At 38.0% G+C, this 17,625-nt stretch overlaps 1 protein-coding gene across 2 annotated transcripts in view; it reads left to right on the top strand.

Moving 5' to 3' along the window:
* EPB41L4A (erythrocyte membrane protein band 4.1 like 4A) overlaps positions 1 to 17,625 on the top strand; it is a 251,943-nt gene that overhangs the window by 101,524 nt on the left and 132,794 nt on the right. For both annotated transcript variants that reach the window (XM_082723720.1, XM_082723719.1), the window contains exon 2: positions 3,594 to 3,698. In XM_082723720.1, the coding sequence (XP_082579846.1) occupies positions 3,594 to 3,698 (105 nt within the window). The remainder of the gene's footprint in view (positions 1 to 3,593; positions 3,699 to 17,625) is intronic.

Here is a 17,625-nt window from a genome sequence, read left to right as displayed (position 1 = left end):
AAAGTCAGAGGTTACAAATCAGTGTACAGAAATCTGTTGCATTTCTGTGCACTAATAATGAAGCAGCAGAAAGAGAAATTTGAAAACATTTTTGTTTTTAATTACATCCCAAATAAAAAGATATTTAGGAATAAACTTAGGAATAACCAAAAAGGAGAAGGACCTGTACTCTGAAAACTATAAAACACTGATGAAAGAAATTAAAGGTAACACAAGGAAATGGAAAGATACTCTGTGCTCATGGAGTGGAAGAACAAATATTAAAATGTCTATACTACCCAAGCAATCCACACATTTAAAGCAATCCCTATCAAAATAACCAATAACATTTTTCACAGAACTAGAACAAAGAATCCTAAATTTGTATGGAACCACAAAAGTCCCTGGATAGCCAAAGCAATCTTGAACAAGCAAAGAAAAGCTGGAGGCATCACAGTCTGGATCGCAAGTTATATTACAAAGCTGTAGTTATCAAAACAGTATGGTGCTAGCACATAGATACCTAAGTCAGCAGAATAGAATAGAAAACCTGGAAAAAACCCCCACAATTATATGGTCAATTAATATTCAGTAAAGCAGTAAAGAATATACAATGGAAAAAAGGGCTCTTCAACAAATGGTGTTGGGAAAACTGGACAGCAACATGCAAAAGAATGAAACTTGACCACTTTCTTATGCCATATACAAGCATAAATTGAAAATGGATTAAAATCCTAAATGTGGGGGCGCCTGGGTGGCTCAGTGGGTTAAGCTGCTGCCTTCGGCTCGGGTCGTGATCTCGGGGTCCTGGGATCGAGTCCTGCATCGGGCTCTCTGCTCAGCAGGGAGCCTGCTTCCCTCTCTCTCTCTCTGCCTGCCTCTCCGACTACTTGTGATTTCTCTCTGTCAAATAAATAAATAAAATCTTTAAAAAAAAAAACAACCCCTAAATGTGTGGCGCCTGGGTGACTCAGTGGGTTAAGCCTCTGCCTTTAGCTCAGGTCATGGTCTCGGGGTCCTGGGAATGAGCCCCGCATCGGGCTCTCTGCTCAGCAGGAAGCCTGCTTCCCTCTCTCTCTCTGCCTGCCTCTCTGACTACTTAGGATCTCTGTCTGTCAAATAAATAAATAAAATCTTAAAAACAACAACAAAACCCTAAATATGAGTCCTAAAACATAGGCAGTAACCTCTTTGACATTGGCTATTAGCAACTTTCTAGATATGTCTCCTGATGCAAGGGAAACAAAAGCACAAATAAACTCTCGGGACTATATCAAAATAAAAAGCTCCTGCACAGGGAAGGAAACAACAAAACTAAAAGGCAACCTACAGAATGGGAGTGGATATTTGCAAATGACGTACCTGATAAAGGGTTACTATCCAAAATATATAAAGAACTTACACAACTTAAAAAAAAGAAAATGGGCAGAAGACCTAAACAGACATTTCTCCAAAGAAGACATACACATGGCCAACAGACATTTCAGGGGAATATAAATCATAACTACAATCAGATATCACCTCATACCTGTCAGAATGGCTAAAATAAAAAACACAAGAAGCAACAGGTGTTGGCAAGAATATGGAGGAGGGGGAACACTCTTGCATTGTTGGTGGGAGTGTAAACTTGTGTAGCCACTGTGGAAAACAATATGAAGTTTCCCCAAAAAGTTAAAAATAGAGCTACCTTACAATCCAGCAATCATACTACTGGGAATTTACCCAATGAATCAAAAAATACAAATTCAGAGGAATATATGCACCCCTGTGTTTATTGCAGCATTACTTACAATAGCCAAACTATGGAATCAGCCCAGGTGTCCAATCAATAGATGAATGCATAAAGAAGAGGTGGTATATATACATAATGGAATTTTTTTGGGTGGTGGAGCAAAGGAAGAAGGAGAGAGTGAATCTTCAAGGCAGAGAACACCTAACCCAAATGCCAAGAAATGCAGTTGGTTAGTAGGTAGATGATAGAGCACCTACTTTTATAAGTGTCAGGAAAATGCAAATTAAAAGTTACCCTCTCGACTCTTTTTTGTTCAGTCAAATGGGGAAAATTTTGCTCGAGAGAATTTGTTGGCAAAGGTATGGGGAAATGTACTTTCATTGAATAAATTGTAATGGTCTTTTTGGCAGTGCTCGTTGTAGTTTTAAGTATGCGTATCCTTGAAAGAGTAATTTTCTTTCCAGATTTTTACCCTAGTTAAACGTGTAAGTACATGAGCACAAACAAATAATTGACTAGACATGGCATTGTTAGTATAGAACGTGTCCCAAGCCAAAGGTCCATCACGGAAGGCATTTTTGTTTATGTATTATCCAATGGATTTTGAAAAGGACACCAATTAAGTTTAACCAAGGTAATTTAGTAGAAGGAAACAAAAATACCTTTGGGATTTGTAACAAGAACAGTCTTCTCTCAGTGTGTGCCTTTATCACCTGTCATCCATTTTACAATGCATTTATAGATTTTATTTATTTATTTGACAGACAGAGATCACAAGTAGGCAAAGAGGCAGGCAGAGGGAGAAGTGGAAGCAGGCTCCCCAGTGAGCAGAGAGCCCGAGGCGGGGCTTGATCCCAGGACCCTGAGATCATGACCTGAGACGAAGGCAGAGGTTTTAACCCACTGAGCCACCTAGGTGCCCCTTTTTACAATGCATTTAATCAAAACATCTCCCTTATGTCACAACTCATTTCCTAAAAGCAGTGCAATACTGAGTACTCTCCAATACAAGTAAACGAGTGATGGTAATTCTCTGGGGAAAACCACAGCTGAAGAAAGCCCTACTTCATTAACGCAGTGTGTGACTTCTTGGGAACTTCTGCTCCCCTGCTGTACCTGCCTGGGTGGGGCAAGACAAAGGAAAAGTCTGTATCAGTGGGCCTCTGAAATGGATTGTTTTCAAGATTAATATGATATGTGAAGTAGTGTTTGCTGATTAAATGTTTATCTTCAGCTATGTGATAATTGGTAATTAGTATATTAGATCTGATATATTAGATCTTAGAAAGCAGGGGAAATGTTCTCTTTACATCTCTGCTTATGTGAAAGAGATAAAGTAAAATTTCTTCACAAGGGCTTTTCAGAACATTAACTTGGGCAGCTTTAATCTGTGGGTTTATTAGTTGAGGATTGAAAATAAAAGCTTTGGCTATTGTTATTTTAATTCTGTGTATCTTCTGTGTTGTGATAGTAACGCTGTAGGTGAAAATTGCTTTTTCAAGTGAAAGAACTGTGGGATTTTAAGCAACATGAGTGGTTTTTGATGAATTCATTAGTTGCTCTTCATATAAAAGATTATCTTTATTAAGATAAGAATTTTGTCTGGAAGATAATTTACAATCCCCTAAGAAAAGAAGCTTATATTAATTAAAAACCCACTACAATTAAAAATGTTTTTTTCAAAGGAATTTCTTTAATACATTTTACTTACAACCCTGCTTTTCTTTGTAATTGAGGCAAAACTCAAAGAGGGAACCATGGGCTAATAAAATCACTTCCATTGTGGGCGAAGCTAAGAGAAGATGAGAAGCTGTGACTATGTCCCACTGAGAAAGATGAGACACCATGTTAAAAAAAATAAAACTGTGAATTATTTTTGCAGAAGTCAACAAAAGGTTCTGTTGTCCTTGACCACGTATTCCGTCACATAAACCTCGTGGAGATAGATTATTTCGGGCTGCGTTACTGTGACAGAAGCCATCAGACAGTGAGTACAATGACTTCACATTCAATTTTTCTGGTTATAAAATTCACTCTCTCTCTGGCCTTTGCTGATGTGGTTTTAAGTAGGTAGTTTCTTTGTAACCAAAAATGACTTTGAAAGCCTCGAACATGTTTTTCCTTGCTAAAATGTTTAGCTTTTTTTTTCCCCCTCTTCTGCCAAAAATCTATATAGAGTGGCAGGATTCACAACTTATATGTGTGTACTTCTCTTTGCAGAAGACTTTGCTGGTTTACATTTTTACAGCCATATCATAGAGAGTACTTTTCAGGTATACTGTTAGGAGAACTAAGTAAGCCAGGTAATGTGTTAGGAGGCGAGTGGCTAGTCTTCTGAAGGGACAGATACTACTTACTGCCTTTTAAGAAAATAAATGGTTAAAGCGAAAAAATACAGGGTGAAAGGTGCTTATCTAAGCTTTAGAAGTTGAGAGAGTAATTACAAAAGAAATAAGTAGGAGTTTTCACTCATGAGCTTGATGGAGTAAGTGATAAAGGCAACCAAACTTTTGGTGTCTGGGGTCAGTCTTCATGAAGGTCTAACATCTTCCTAGCTGGTTGATGGGTGGAAAGTTTCTTAGAGAAGAAACTCACTACATTGGTTAGGGTAGATCCTATATGGTTATAAGGTCAAAAAGCTATTTCTTGGGTGTTGAGCAGAGGAACAAGGTTATAAGGTTGAAAATCTATTTCTTGGGTGGTGAGCAGAGGTGGTTGGGGGATGAAAGGATATTCATTAGTGCCTTTTATTTTAGTCTAAGAAGCTCTTAACCTCAGACACAGTCTTATTGTGCAGAGTGCTTATATGCTTACCTTAAAAGACCCATTTGACTTTTATTTTTCATGTTACTCAACTCCTTTTGGAAGAAAGACTTCCGCTTCTTCCTTCATCAGTTCTCCCAGCCTCCAGTGCATCATCTGGGATCTATTCAGTGAGGCACATGATTGTCTGAGTGGGCTTTTTCTGTCCCGGTCACAGGAATGTGCTAGGATGAGAAGAGACAGACAACTGGAATCCTATTGATGGTGATGACTTGTGATTTTTCCTGAGCTAGTTTTATAATCCGTTTTGTTTTACAGGAGGATTTCACAAAGCAGGAATAAAAAATTGGGTGTGTTGGTTAGCTTTCCCTAGAAAGGAGTAGCTTTCTAAAGGCAAACGGTGATTAAGGCACACTTCAAAGAAAGGGAAATGGACATCTTCCGGGGTTCCCTGAATTCTGTCCTCTATGGGCCATAAGTGAATACTGCAGAACTGTAAATCTACATTGAAAGATTAAATTGAAGGCTCTAGAAGCTATCTTGCATTACATTCATATTTTTGAAAGAACATTTTTCTTAGTAGAGAAAATTACTGTTTCCTGGTCTTATCTAGTATGTCAGACTTCGCCTGGAAAGATTGACTGTCTTGCTAAAATTATATAGACCTTATCTCTCTCTCTCTCTCTCTCTCTCTCTTTTTTTATTTTTGAAATTTTGCAAAGGAAGAAAATATATGAAAAGTCAGACAATCTCAACTGAGCCACTAGGCGCCCTGCCAGAGAATTTCAAACAATGGCCTGTATCATTACAAAAAGAATTAGCAGTTGGTATTTATTCAGAGTTTTATAGGGCTTATATTAAAACCAAAAAAAATTTTTTTTTCTTTTAACCTTATTCTTAAGGGTCTGCATTTGTGGTGTGTTTGCAATGAAAGTTTTGGAAATAACCACATTACAGTTAGAAGGAGAAAGCTCTTAAGTCATGTTTGGATTTTTTTGATACTGTAAGAACACCAGGTTTGTAAATCACATGAAAAAAACATCTTTTTGCTCCTTGAATTTAGTTATTTCTAGTGAATGAAGATAAAATAGAGGTGATTAATAAACTCAAGTGTATGGTCTGATTGTCTTACATGTATTTTTAATTGTAGGAAACGATAAGGAGGTTATGAAAATTTGTCCCTTCTTTAGATAATTGTTTCATCAAAGTACACTAGAGGGCTGATAGTGTATCTAGGTAGAAAATGTGATTCCATTACTGATTTGCTTCTCTTGGGTATTGAGGCAGAACAAAGGATTTCTCTTGGGGCAGTAGCTCTGGCAGGTTCTTCATTCCAGGCACCCACGCAAGGCTCAACTTTATTTCTAGGGAAATTGTTGATGAACCCAAATTCCTATTTCTTTGTCTTCTATCTGTGTTAGTAGGAGCAGAGCTACATAGGCCTTACTTATATAAGGCAAACATTTAAAGAATAACTCTATGTTAGAATGGCACAGGACACAAAAAATGGAAAAAATTTTGTCTTTAATGATTTCTAGGAATTTACCTGAATTATAGTCCATTAGATTGGATTTTGTGTATTGCTTTGCTTTTTCTCCATCAAAATATTTACTTTTTTTCCCCCCCAAATTATCTTTTTCTTTTAAGAGGGAATGCTTTGTAACAATCTTTAAAATAAGTAAGATCCACATGGAAAAGACTTTGAGGCCCTAAGAGGGACCTCTTAGGTCAACTCTTGAGGCAAATAAAGAAAGAAAGTGGGAGAAGGAGCTGGGGGTAAAAGGGAAAAAAGATGAAGATTAAGAAGAGGTGACTCACATACCACAGTGAGGAGCCCTAGACTCCCTCCTTCCCTCCCCTTGACAGATGATCATGCCTTGGGGCCATGCCTAAACTGGGTGGGGTGGACTGGGAGAGCATGTCCCTTGGGACACATAGCAGGCAGGGAACTTGTTTGTCCTGGAGGAGCAGGGTAACCCAGAGGCTGGATCTAGACATGTCATCATCACCACCATCCCTCACCATCCTCGTCATTAGTGCACCGCAAACTGCGGAACATTTTCCATGTGTTGTCATTACATGTTCAAAACAGCTGTGCAAGCTCAATATTATTATCCTACCATCAGAGATGAAGAAACAACACTGAAAAGGGTAAGCCACTTCCCAAGATCCTGTAACCATCAAGTATTAGATCAGAATTCAAACCCAAGTCTTCACATCTCCAAGACTGTCAACTACTATAATATCCTGACTTGAATGCATGTAAGATGGAACGGTTGTGCAGACTGAGGATACTGAGGAATTCTCTTTCTGTGCAGTTTACATATTTAAGGTTTGTTGAGAGGAGTTAAATAGTATTTTCCAACAAACAGACTTCTCAGATTGACCTGGGGCAAGAGAGTTTATTTAGGCCTCTGTGTATGTATACCTTCATGTGGTCTTTCAGTAGCAACACAAAGAAGGCCTAATATGGGCAGGCCCTGTGCTAGAGCTTTCTCTGTTTTTCACATAGTCTCAGGAATTCTGGGGAAAGGGAATTTGCTGCCTGGAATATTAAACATAGACGTTCTATCAAACTATATTTCATAAAACCAAGCCCTGGGAAATTCATGCAACAAATGCATTGATTTAGGTGTTACCTATGTGTATAGAGTAACAGCTAGACAGAACTAAACCTTGGTAAAGCAAACCGCTCTCCAAAGAGTGCAGCTGATTAGATTTGGAACGCTCTGGGCACCTTAATTGCTTCACTTTTCAGGTAAGGTTTGTAAAAGGACCTCTAGGAAGTAAAAACATTCTTTCCTGAAGACATGCTTACTGAGACTGAATTAACCCAATGCTGCCTATGTTAATTTAGGCTTACTTGTAGAAAACAGTCCCTTAAAGATGCACAGTGGGATTCACATACTTGGGGTTCCTTTTCCTAAAGACATAGGGAAGAGCACTTAGCCTAGGCATACAACCTACTTTCTGCTCTGCTTTGGCCGTATCATCCAGCTTCTTTCTTGATCCAGGCTGGTCTGTGCAGGGGATGTAGCTCTTCCCTCCCCCTGCCCAGGGCCTTGGTTCAATTGAACAGAAAATTCCCAGCCTCGGTTTAAGGTAGTTGAGAGGGATTACAAGAACACACATGAGAGTCAGAAAAATCCAGATTTATTGAAGGACCCTACCACTTCCTAGTTATAAATATTTAAAATTCTCTTAAGTACTCACCATTGATCTAGAACAGCAGAACTTCCAAAGAAGTTAGCTCTCTCTAGTATGTTCTAGGAGTGCCTGTCATCAGTTTCATGGCTAGCTCACCTTCTCATTCTCTGCATGTGGTTTCTGGCTCATCAGCTCACTTTGGTGTGTCTTTGCCTTGAATGGGTTCCCAGCCTTCTCTTGGCTTAGCATCCTAATCCCCAGGACCTGTGAACATCACCTTACATGGCAGAAGGGACTTGGCAGGAGTGATTAAGTTAAGGATCTTGTATAGAGGGATCATCCTAAATTATTGAAGTGGAGTCAATGTAATTAGAAGTCTCCTTATACATGACAGAGGAAGGCAGGAGAATCAGAGAGAAGGAAATATAACAGTGGAGGCAGAGGTCAAAATCATGTGATTTCTGGAAGGGGGCCTTGATCTAGAGGATGAAGGCAGCCTCTAGAAGCCAGAAGAGAAAAGGAAGTAGATTCTTCCCTGGAGCTTCTAGAAGAAATACAGCTCAGTGTCTTAGTTTGGGCTCTTCTAACAAATCACCATAGACTGGGTGACATGAACAAGAAAGATTGATTTATCATACCTCAGAGGCTGGAGACCTGAGATTAGAGTGCCTGCATGACTGGGTGAGAGCCCTTTTCCAGGCTGTGGACAATCCAATTCTCCTTGTAATGTCACATAGCAGAAAGGGAGGGAGTTAGCTCTATGATCTCTTCTTATAAGGGCATTAATCCCATTCACGAAGACTCTACCCTTGTGATGTAATTACCTCTCAAAGGCTACACCTTCAAATTCCAATGCACTAGGTATTTGGATTAGGATTAGGGTTTCAACATACGAATTTGGTGGGGAAGAGCACAAACATTCAGCTTGTTGTACCCCATGAGACCATCTTGGACTTCTGACCTTCAGAATTGTAAGATGATGAATTTCTGTTGTTTTAGGCCCAGATTATGGTAATTTGTTACAGCTGCAAAAAGAAACTAATACACATGGTTACAGTGGGAAGCATTTTATTTTTGCTTGCTTAGTGGAAATATAAGGGCTTTCTTGTTTCGATTTACCAATTAGGCAGAAACCTGAAAGAGGGTTATTTCCCCTGGGTAATAATGGTATACATTTTCCTGTAGATAATCAGGATTTTTCCATGATTAGGGCTGCATGTGTGTCCCCAGATGTCAGCGAGCAATATTAGTTGCCTTTTTTTAAAGGATGAGTTAGGTTCCTTATTACGAGAGAGGGATGATGAGATCTGTTCATGATAGGCAGGTGAATTGAAATTACAGTTTAGACTTCTTTAAGTAATTGGATGAATGTGAAATTACTCTGAGGTTGGCAGAAACTTGAGCCACCTTTTGGGTGTTCTGAAGTTGCTGTCACTGGAATATACAGCAGTGGAGCCAGAGAAGTGCCTTTGGAGTCACAAGATGAGTCTGAGGCTGAATGTTCAAGTTACTTAATTTTTCTGAATGTTGAGAAGAATAATGCTCCTGTCCTGCCACTTCTCAAGATTGTTTCAGGACCGAATTAGGGAAAATGGGAACGCTCTTTGTAGATTATAGTGTGAGATCTATAGAAAGCCTTTCATGTTGAAGCTAGGAGGGAGAAAAATACTGCTGGTGATACTTTTTTAAGGTGGAGAAGGGAAAGGAGGAAACAGTCTGGAGGGTAGAAGAGACAAAATCAAATAAGTTTCAGACTCTTTAAGACCTCTGGAAAATTTTGAAGATGAGTCTAATTGATATTGAAAGCAGTAATGAGGAGAAATGGGATATCCTAATATTCTCATTTTAAAATGAACAGTTATCATGTCTTACTTTAATGGGAGAACTTGGGGCTCCTTTACAAATTACTCTTTCAAAGGCAGAAGTTCAGTATATAGAGCTTTTCTCAGACGATGGAATTCAACCTGGCTTTGAGAAGAAGATGTTGAATCTTTTGCCCTAGGACTTAAAAGGTCAAAGGAGGAGAAGTGTAGCACAGAGATGGAGCCAGTTTGTGAATATCCTCTAACCCCTCCCTCAGGGAACTCTTCTTTTGCTTCACTGAGACAACACAAATGATCAGATGGTCCTTCCCACCTTCTTGATCCTCCAGACACACCCTTGGTCACTGCTTTCCCATCCTTCCTTAGTGTACAATGGAATAGCCCCAGGGTCTCAGACCTGGATCTTACCACCTTTTTTTTTTTTTTTTTGTATCTCTAGACCTCTCCTTTTCCCCCCTCCTTTCCTAAAGGGTTTGGGCAGGCTCACATCTCTACTATTTAAAACCACCCTTCCCCCACTCCCAGGCATTCATCTGTCTGTGGCCGTATTGACTCTGTCACACCTAACTTTCTCCGGAAGCACGTTTAAGTTCATTGTCTCTACTTCTCAGAACTCCTGTTCATTCCTAAACCTCTCACAGTTCAGCCCTGATACTTATCAAGGCACTGAAACTATCCTCGGGGTCTCTAATTGTTAAATACAAGTGATGGTTGAGCCCTTATCTTTCTTGACCTTAGGGTTGAATTGACCCTTAATGACTCACTCTTTGAAATCTCATTTTGCTAAAAAAACAAAACCTCATTTTGCTCTTAGGACACCACATTCTCCTGTTTTCCACTTTTCAAGTTTTCTTCTCATTATTGCTGTTCAGTCTTGATCTTTTCCTTTGCTTCTTCCTAAAAATGGTGGTGATAGGATTTTGTCAATGATTTTCTAATGCTCTAACTGGTTACTGGCTCACCTGTTTATTTATATGACTAATTCTGGCACTATTTGTCTCTGAAATAATTTCACTAAGAATATAAAATAAACTGTGTATATATTTGTATCCTTCTCTCTGTCCCCAGATACTCAGAGTATTACTGAGCAAAAATGATCCCCATTCACTGAGTGCCAGCAGGCAGGCTCTGCGTATAAATGGTGTTCTTTGCATCTTGATTTACTGTATTTTGCAGCGTGAAGATTACCTTCTGTAACTTTATGTTCTGACAAATATCCATAATGACTGATAAGATGTGATTGTTACAAAGAAAGACAGGAAGTTGGTCATGCTGGACTATTACAGATTAAAACTTTTATTGTCAAGACATGGAAACAAATAAAATGTCTATCAATGGATGAATGGTTAAAATGTGAGTGCATATATTTATATATATCTATGTATAGATGTATAGTATATATTGATTACGTATATAATATAGCTATATTGTATACAATGGTGGTCAAAAGGTGAAAACTTAAGTTATGAGTTTATGAGTTCTGGGGATTAATGTACAGCATGGTGACTATATTTAATAATATTGTATATTTGAAAGTTGCTAGGACAGTGGCTCTTAAAAGTTCTTATCATAAGAAAGATAGGGTGATGGTTGTTGACTTACTGTGATCATTTCACAACAATATAGCTATATTATATACAATATACAATATATTGTATATATTGTATAATATATACAATATTATATAGCTGTAAAAATAAGGAATTACTGTTTGTGACAACATGGATGGCCCTTGAGTACATTATGCCAAGTGAAATAAGGTAGAAGAAGGCAAACACTGTATGGCCTTCCTTACATGTGGAATCTCAAACACAGAGGGGCTCATTCAGTTAAGCCTCTGATACTGGATTTTCGCTCAGATCATGATCTCAGAGTGCTACTCACATGAGGCTCCATACTCAGCAGGGAGTCTGCTTGATGATTTTCTCTTTTCTTCTCTCTTCCCTTGACCTCTCTCTTTCTCTCAAACAAACAAACAAACAAACAAATAAATAAAATCTTTTAAAAAATAACATAAAAATAGAAAATAGAAACAAAAACCAAGCTCATAGATACAGAAAACAGACTAGTGGGTTCCAGGGGTGTGGGGGAATGGAATGGGTTAAGGTGGTCAAAAGGTGAAAACTTAAGTTATGAGTTTATGAGTTCTGGGGATTAATGTACAGCATGGTGACTATATTTAATAATATTGTATATTTGAAAGTTGCTAGGACAGTGGCTCTTAAAAGTTCTTATCATAAGAAAGATAGGGTGATGGTTGTTGACTTACTGTGATCATTTCACAACATGTGTATCAAATCATTATATTGAATACCTTAGACTAATATAATGTTATATGCCAATTATGTCAGTAACATTGTAGGAAAAAAACCTTGTACTATCTGAAATGTCTTCAAGCATCTGGTAGGGAAATAGAGGGCAAAAATCAGGAAGCAGAAAGATTCTCTTCAGTAGACATCTTTTAGAAAGAGTATCATAAACAGTACAGCAGTCTGCGAGGGCTGACAACTCATCAGTGGTACCTGGGAAAAAAACAAACAAACCTTGAGAAACTATGGCTGGAGGCTTTTCAGGAATCTAGGGGCCTGGCATGGAATGCCCGAAGCATCTTCATAGAGACCCCTAGCCCAGAGGCTCTTGTTTTCCTGCTGTTAAATATAAGTCACTCTTTATACTTAATCTCATCTGCTCCATGGTTTAAATTTCTAAGGCCCAAATGATCTTCAAATGGGTATTTCCAACCCAGACATCTCAAGAGGCATTGTATTGTGTAAAGAATACAGGCTTTTCATCCAGCCTGACTGGATTCATACATACTCCTTGGGAGAGCTGTGTGGCATGGGGTGAGTCTCCTAACTTCTCTGTGCCTCAGTATCCCCATTTATAAAGTGGTGACATTACTAGTACCAAGTTTGAAGGGTGGTAGTAAGGATTAAAGGAGTCTATAGAAAACACGTGAAACTGTGCTGCAAACTGGTGGTAAGTGTAACAGTAATGTCAGCTCTTACTCAGTACTTGGATGTCCCTCAGGTGGTACCCAGAAATGCAACACATTCAAACCTGAAGTTACCATCTCACCCTGCGGACCTGTTCTTATTGAAAGAATTATCTTGAAAGTAGTGATTTTTCCAGAGTTTTTTTTTTTTTTTAAACTATGTGCTTGTGTTGATAATTTTAGGTCAAGAATAAAAATTGGATCGTAAGTTTAAATAGATGCAAATTTGGAGTTTATAAATACTGACATTGTAAAAATGCATTACATTACTTTTTAAATTTTTTTGGTTTAACCCATCAAGTCCATCACAGGACTGTGGGACTCTCCACAGAACATCTGCTCTCCATGTAGGGCACTCAGCATTCTATAGCACTTTCAGTTTCTGACCCCTTTTTCTGCATGGTCTTTTATGACTGAGGCAGGAAGAGCACTCAAGTCTTATACCAACAAATAAAGGATTCAGCCCAGATGTCACATTACTGTTAAGTGTATCCAGTGAATCTATACAGCATAGCAATTTTGTACTCACCAACCTTGTGAACAAGCTCTTCATCAAAGTCAGAAATTTTTCTTTATTCCTTTTATCTCCTTAAACTGGAATTCTTTTTCACTTTCTCCCTAGAATTTTCTTCCTATATTTCTATTAATAAAATATATTGTCCATAACAGTATCTTACATACACATTGAAATTTTAAAGGTGTACTTCATGAGACCTTCAGGCTATAATTGTTACTGAGCCATAATAGTAGTTTTTATTACCATGGTTATCATTATATAATTAAAAGCAAAATATGCATTCTAATAATGACTAAAAATAAAAAGTGAACATTTATTGGAGATGCTTCTCTTAATGAAATGGATGGGTTTTTTTCTTCTTGATTAGTCCATGTACCCCTGGTTGATTATAATATATTCCTGGAGTGAGCTGGGACTCAACAATTTTACTTTATTTTTTGAAAAATATGCACTCTTGAACAATCTTGTCTGCTACAAAAGGAAGATAGAAAAGAAAGAGATTTTATTCAATTTCTTTATTTCCTTGAACTCCTGACTTACATGCCAAAAATCTCACGATGTTCCTGTGATTTCTCAGACCACTCTTTGGGTTATCTTTCAGTTTAGTTGAAGGCAACGAATTCACTTGACTTACAATTTGTTGATTGTTATAGTAATTCAATTTTATAATTTCTGGGAAGTGTATTAAAAAATGCTTTACCATGATTTGTCAAAAGAGTGTTAGCTATGTTTTTTTTTTTCTCTTTTACTTGGAGGTGCCAGATTTCATCCAATTTAGTTGGAAAGGATTAGGAAAATTAAAAATTGCTAATTTTAATGCAAATTTGCCAATGCAAGATTTTTGATAAAGTGCCTTTATCTAATTATGTACTTTATATTTTCATCAGAATCTTGGAGCTGCAGATTTAATTCATTCAGTTTATGGAAAACATCCAACATAGAATTCTTTGGTAAAGCTAGTCATTGCCAAACCACCCAGCCAAACCAGTTGCCTTCTGTCTTTTGTCAATTTAAATAAAAATGTTAATGTGTTCTAGAAAAGCATTTTGCTCTTGAATTTTATTTGAGATGGGTAGACAGATGAGAGACAGTGTTTTGTCACTTAGATGAGGCATGCTTTCCAAGTCTTTGTTTTATTCTTATGGGGATCTTCATGAGTCCTGTATAATAGTTGCAAGGTGGAAGTTGCTAGATAATTAAACAAAAATCATCATTTTCTCTGCTGCTCCTACTCCATATCTGACAATCAGGCAACTCAACCAAAATACCAATGATTCTGTCACCTCGCTTAGTCCTTACAAGAAATACATATAGTGTAGGAAAACACATAATTTATAGTATCTTTATTAAAGTCAGCTTTGCTAATGCTGGTATTTAAAAATGTTGCCATGTTTCTTCTCCTGGGATTTTTTATGCCCTGAGGCAATGCACCATGGAGAGATTGAAATAGGTGAGAGCTGGGTGTGTTTCTGCATTAAATTGGGAAGGGGTGACTGTGCAAAGGGAATGCAGTGGAAGGGAGAACTAGAATGGCAGCTCAGTCTTAGGCCTGTTCTTAGGTAGATCAGTCCCAGGAAGGAGTGTATATGGAAGCTGAGGGTCTGGGAATTCAGCGCCTTATAACTACCTGTTACCTGTGTCCCTTTGGGAAATCCTCATATGTGATTCCCTGAGGTGCCTGGATCCACACCTTGTCATCGCTGCCTCCCCTCACGACTAAATTAGTGGACAAAAAATGGACAAAAATTAGTGTCTCAAACTTTTGAGATAGATTTGGCTCTAGTAAGTATTTAGACATATTATTTGCATGCCTAGGAGAAGAAATGAGACCATCATCATTTCCAGCCAAAATTGTTTTTTCTTACCTCTGTAAAAGGATTTCTTACAATTTATGTTTTATTACTAATAACTTGAGCCCCTTTAATGAAGAACTAACTCACCAGAAATGTGAGAGTATATGTTCTTGCTTTGTTTGTTTATAAATATATCTCACAGATTTCTGATCTCTTTTTTTTTTTTTTTTTGGAGCTATATACAATGAAGAAAATGTTGACAAAATAAACAAGTTTAAAATTTTTATGTTAAAGTTACTGTGCATGGTGACAAGTGAGTTGCTTTTTTTTTTTTTTTGTCTTTATTATTACTGAAATTAAATTCAACATTTATAATTTAAAAAAAAAAAAGAAGAAGAGCTTATGCTCTTCCCCTTTTTGTTTTATTTGGTGAAATCCTGCTCTTCTTTACCATCTCAGTGGACTTGTCTCTGGTGTCCCTTCCTTCCCAAAGCTTTCCTCTTACTTTGAAGAAACCACCTAGTCTTATTCCTGTGTCACATTACAAATATCACATTATATATGCCGCTTCAGTAATATCCCCCACATGGGGCACCTGGGGGGCTCAGTCTGTTAAGCATCGGACTCTTGATTTTTGTTCAGGTCATGATCTCAGGGTCCTGGGATCAAGCCCCTAGTTGGGCTCCACACTCAGTGAGGAGTCTGCTTGAGGATTCCGTCCTTCTCCCTCTTTCTCTCAAATGAATACATCTTTTGAAAAAACAAATCCCACTTGATGGGATTCTACTTGAGAGAGGTGATGTCCTATGCCTCATTCTGTTATCACCTTCTGCTGCTGGCAGTTGAGTGATCTGTGGTATTAGTGAACAAAATATCTCTTACCTAGACTGTGGCCCAGGCACATGGAGGTGAGGCCATGACAGTACCTCCCCATCTTGCCTTTCTGTGTCTGTCTCCTGTCTCCTTGGTCTGCTGTTCTTTGAATTTATTGCCTTGCTGCTTTTGTGAAAGACTTTTGTTGTTCATTTTATCCAGATTTCATCCATATTAAAAAAATAAAAGCTTAACTGAGATGTTAGGCAGTTAGGTGGGACATGCGTGGGATCGTAAAGAGCCACGAATAGCTGATACGAGCGTGCTGGCAGCTGCCGGGTGCTGTTCAGAATATTCTGTAGTAATAGGTCGTGTGGTCGGGGGAGAATCTGAGTTCAGGTCATGTCACTGGGAGCTGTATGGTTGTGGACCCCACAGTTTTAAAAACTCTGCCCCTAATAAACAATATTTCTAACAAAACAGTAGCTTTTTCTATTTTTTTTCAGTCGATGAACAGTTTTTATTTAGAAAGGAAAAGATATTTTTCTGGGATTATTTTCTGTTGAGAGTGGATCTGATCTCTTCTGAGTACAGTCATGTGACGCATCCTGAGAATTCAGAAGCCGACATACTTGAAAGAACCCTGGGAATTGGGGAGAGTGAGGCTGCTGACCCGCCAGCTGCTTGGTATAGGCCTGCTTTCCTCAGTGTGTAGCACCTGGGGAGAAACAGAACACGCTTCCATTGTTCTTCAGTTTCTTTGTTGCCTGTGTTGATGTTGACATGGATTCAGAAATGCTTTTGAAGGACCTAGCTTTGTCTAGAGTCAGCTTCCCGGTGCATCCTGAACTTAATTCTTTTCTTTTTTTTTTTTCCCCCCTTTTCTTAAATGGTTGATTACAGTAGACACGCATGTGCCTTCCATGTGTCATGTATACTAAACTATTTCATCCCATAGCTTTCATAAATTTGTTGTTTACCAGGTTTAGGGATGTGAAGAATTGAATTCTGTCTTGTATAGAAAATTCTTTCTTCGTTAATGGCACCTAGTGATCCCCCCCCCTTTTTTTTTTTTTACCAAAAAATAGAATAAAAGGAGGAACAGTTGAAAATGATAAAGTACAAAGTACGTTAAAACAAAACTGTCAGAAATCATAGGAACCACAGTGTTAAAAATACACACAGACACACACACACATATGTATATATGTATATGTACATATATATGCTTGTATGCAAAATAAAGTATGTGGCTATGTGGATATACTAAGTAGTTTCATCAATGAAACAGGCTTCCTGTGACCCACATCTTCTTAGTTGTGCAAGTGTGTGATGGGAATATTGCTGATTCTTTACTAAAATCTTTTATTAAGTTAGACTGTTCTTCTCCCTGGTTAAATCAAAATAAACTATGCAGGATGGAATTCCAGACTGTTGATTGATTGGCTAATGAGAAAGCAGTGGTTTTAGAGTTAATGATTCTAGACATTTTCTTGATCATCATTGGAAGCTAGTTTTTTTTTTAATTTAGAGTTGTGATACAAACCTGTGATAAGCTGACCTTGACTTGACTTTATTCTGAATCTTAAGAGGGTTTTCTCCATGAATATAAAAAGATTTGATTAGTGTGTTAGCCTACTTGATAAAAGGTATTTTGTGTATTATTCTTCCATTATTTTGTCTTAAATTTGATGAAGTTTCAAATCTATTGCATGCTCTCAAAGCTAAAGTAACTAGGTTATTTGTCTTTTATGTGACTGAGTCCAGTGAAAGATGTGCCCTGTACTTGTGCAAAGTCAGGCAGGTGATTTTGGGACAGGCAGAAGGCTAGACATACCCACTTTCCCTCTTAGACTGTGAATTTTGCTGTGCAAGTTGCTATTTTTTGAGTTAATAAAAATAGGCCCTTTAAAAGCTAATGATACATAGAAGCTTAATGTTTTTTTCTTATAAGATACATATCGGGGGGCGCCTGGGTAGCTCAGTTGGTTAAGCGTCTGACTCTTGATTTTGGCTCAGCTCATGATCTCATGGTCATGAGATCGAGCCCTGTGTTGGGCTCC

Source organism: Mustela nivalis (genome assembly GCF_964662115.1).
Source record: "Mustela nivalis genome assembly, chromosome: 3".
Lineage (NCBI taxonomy): Eukaryota > Metazoa > Chordata > Mammalia > Carnivora > Mustelidae > Mustela > Mustela nivalis.
The sequence above is the reverse complement of the archived record's forward strand: the minus strand, read 5'-3'. Positions and strand labels throughout refer to the sequence as shown.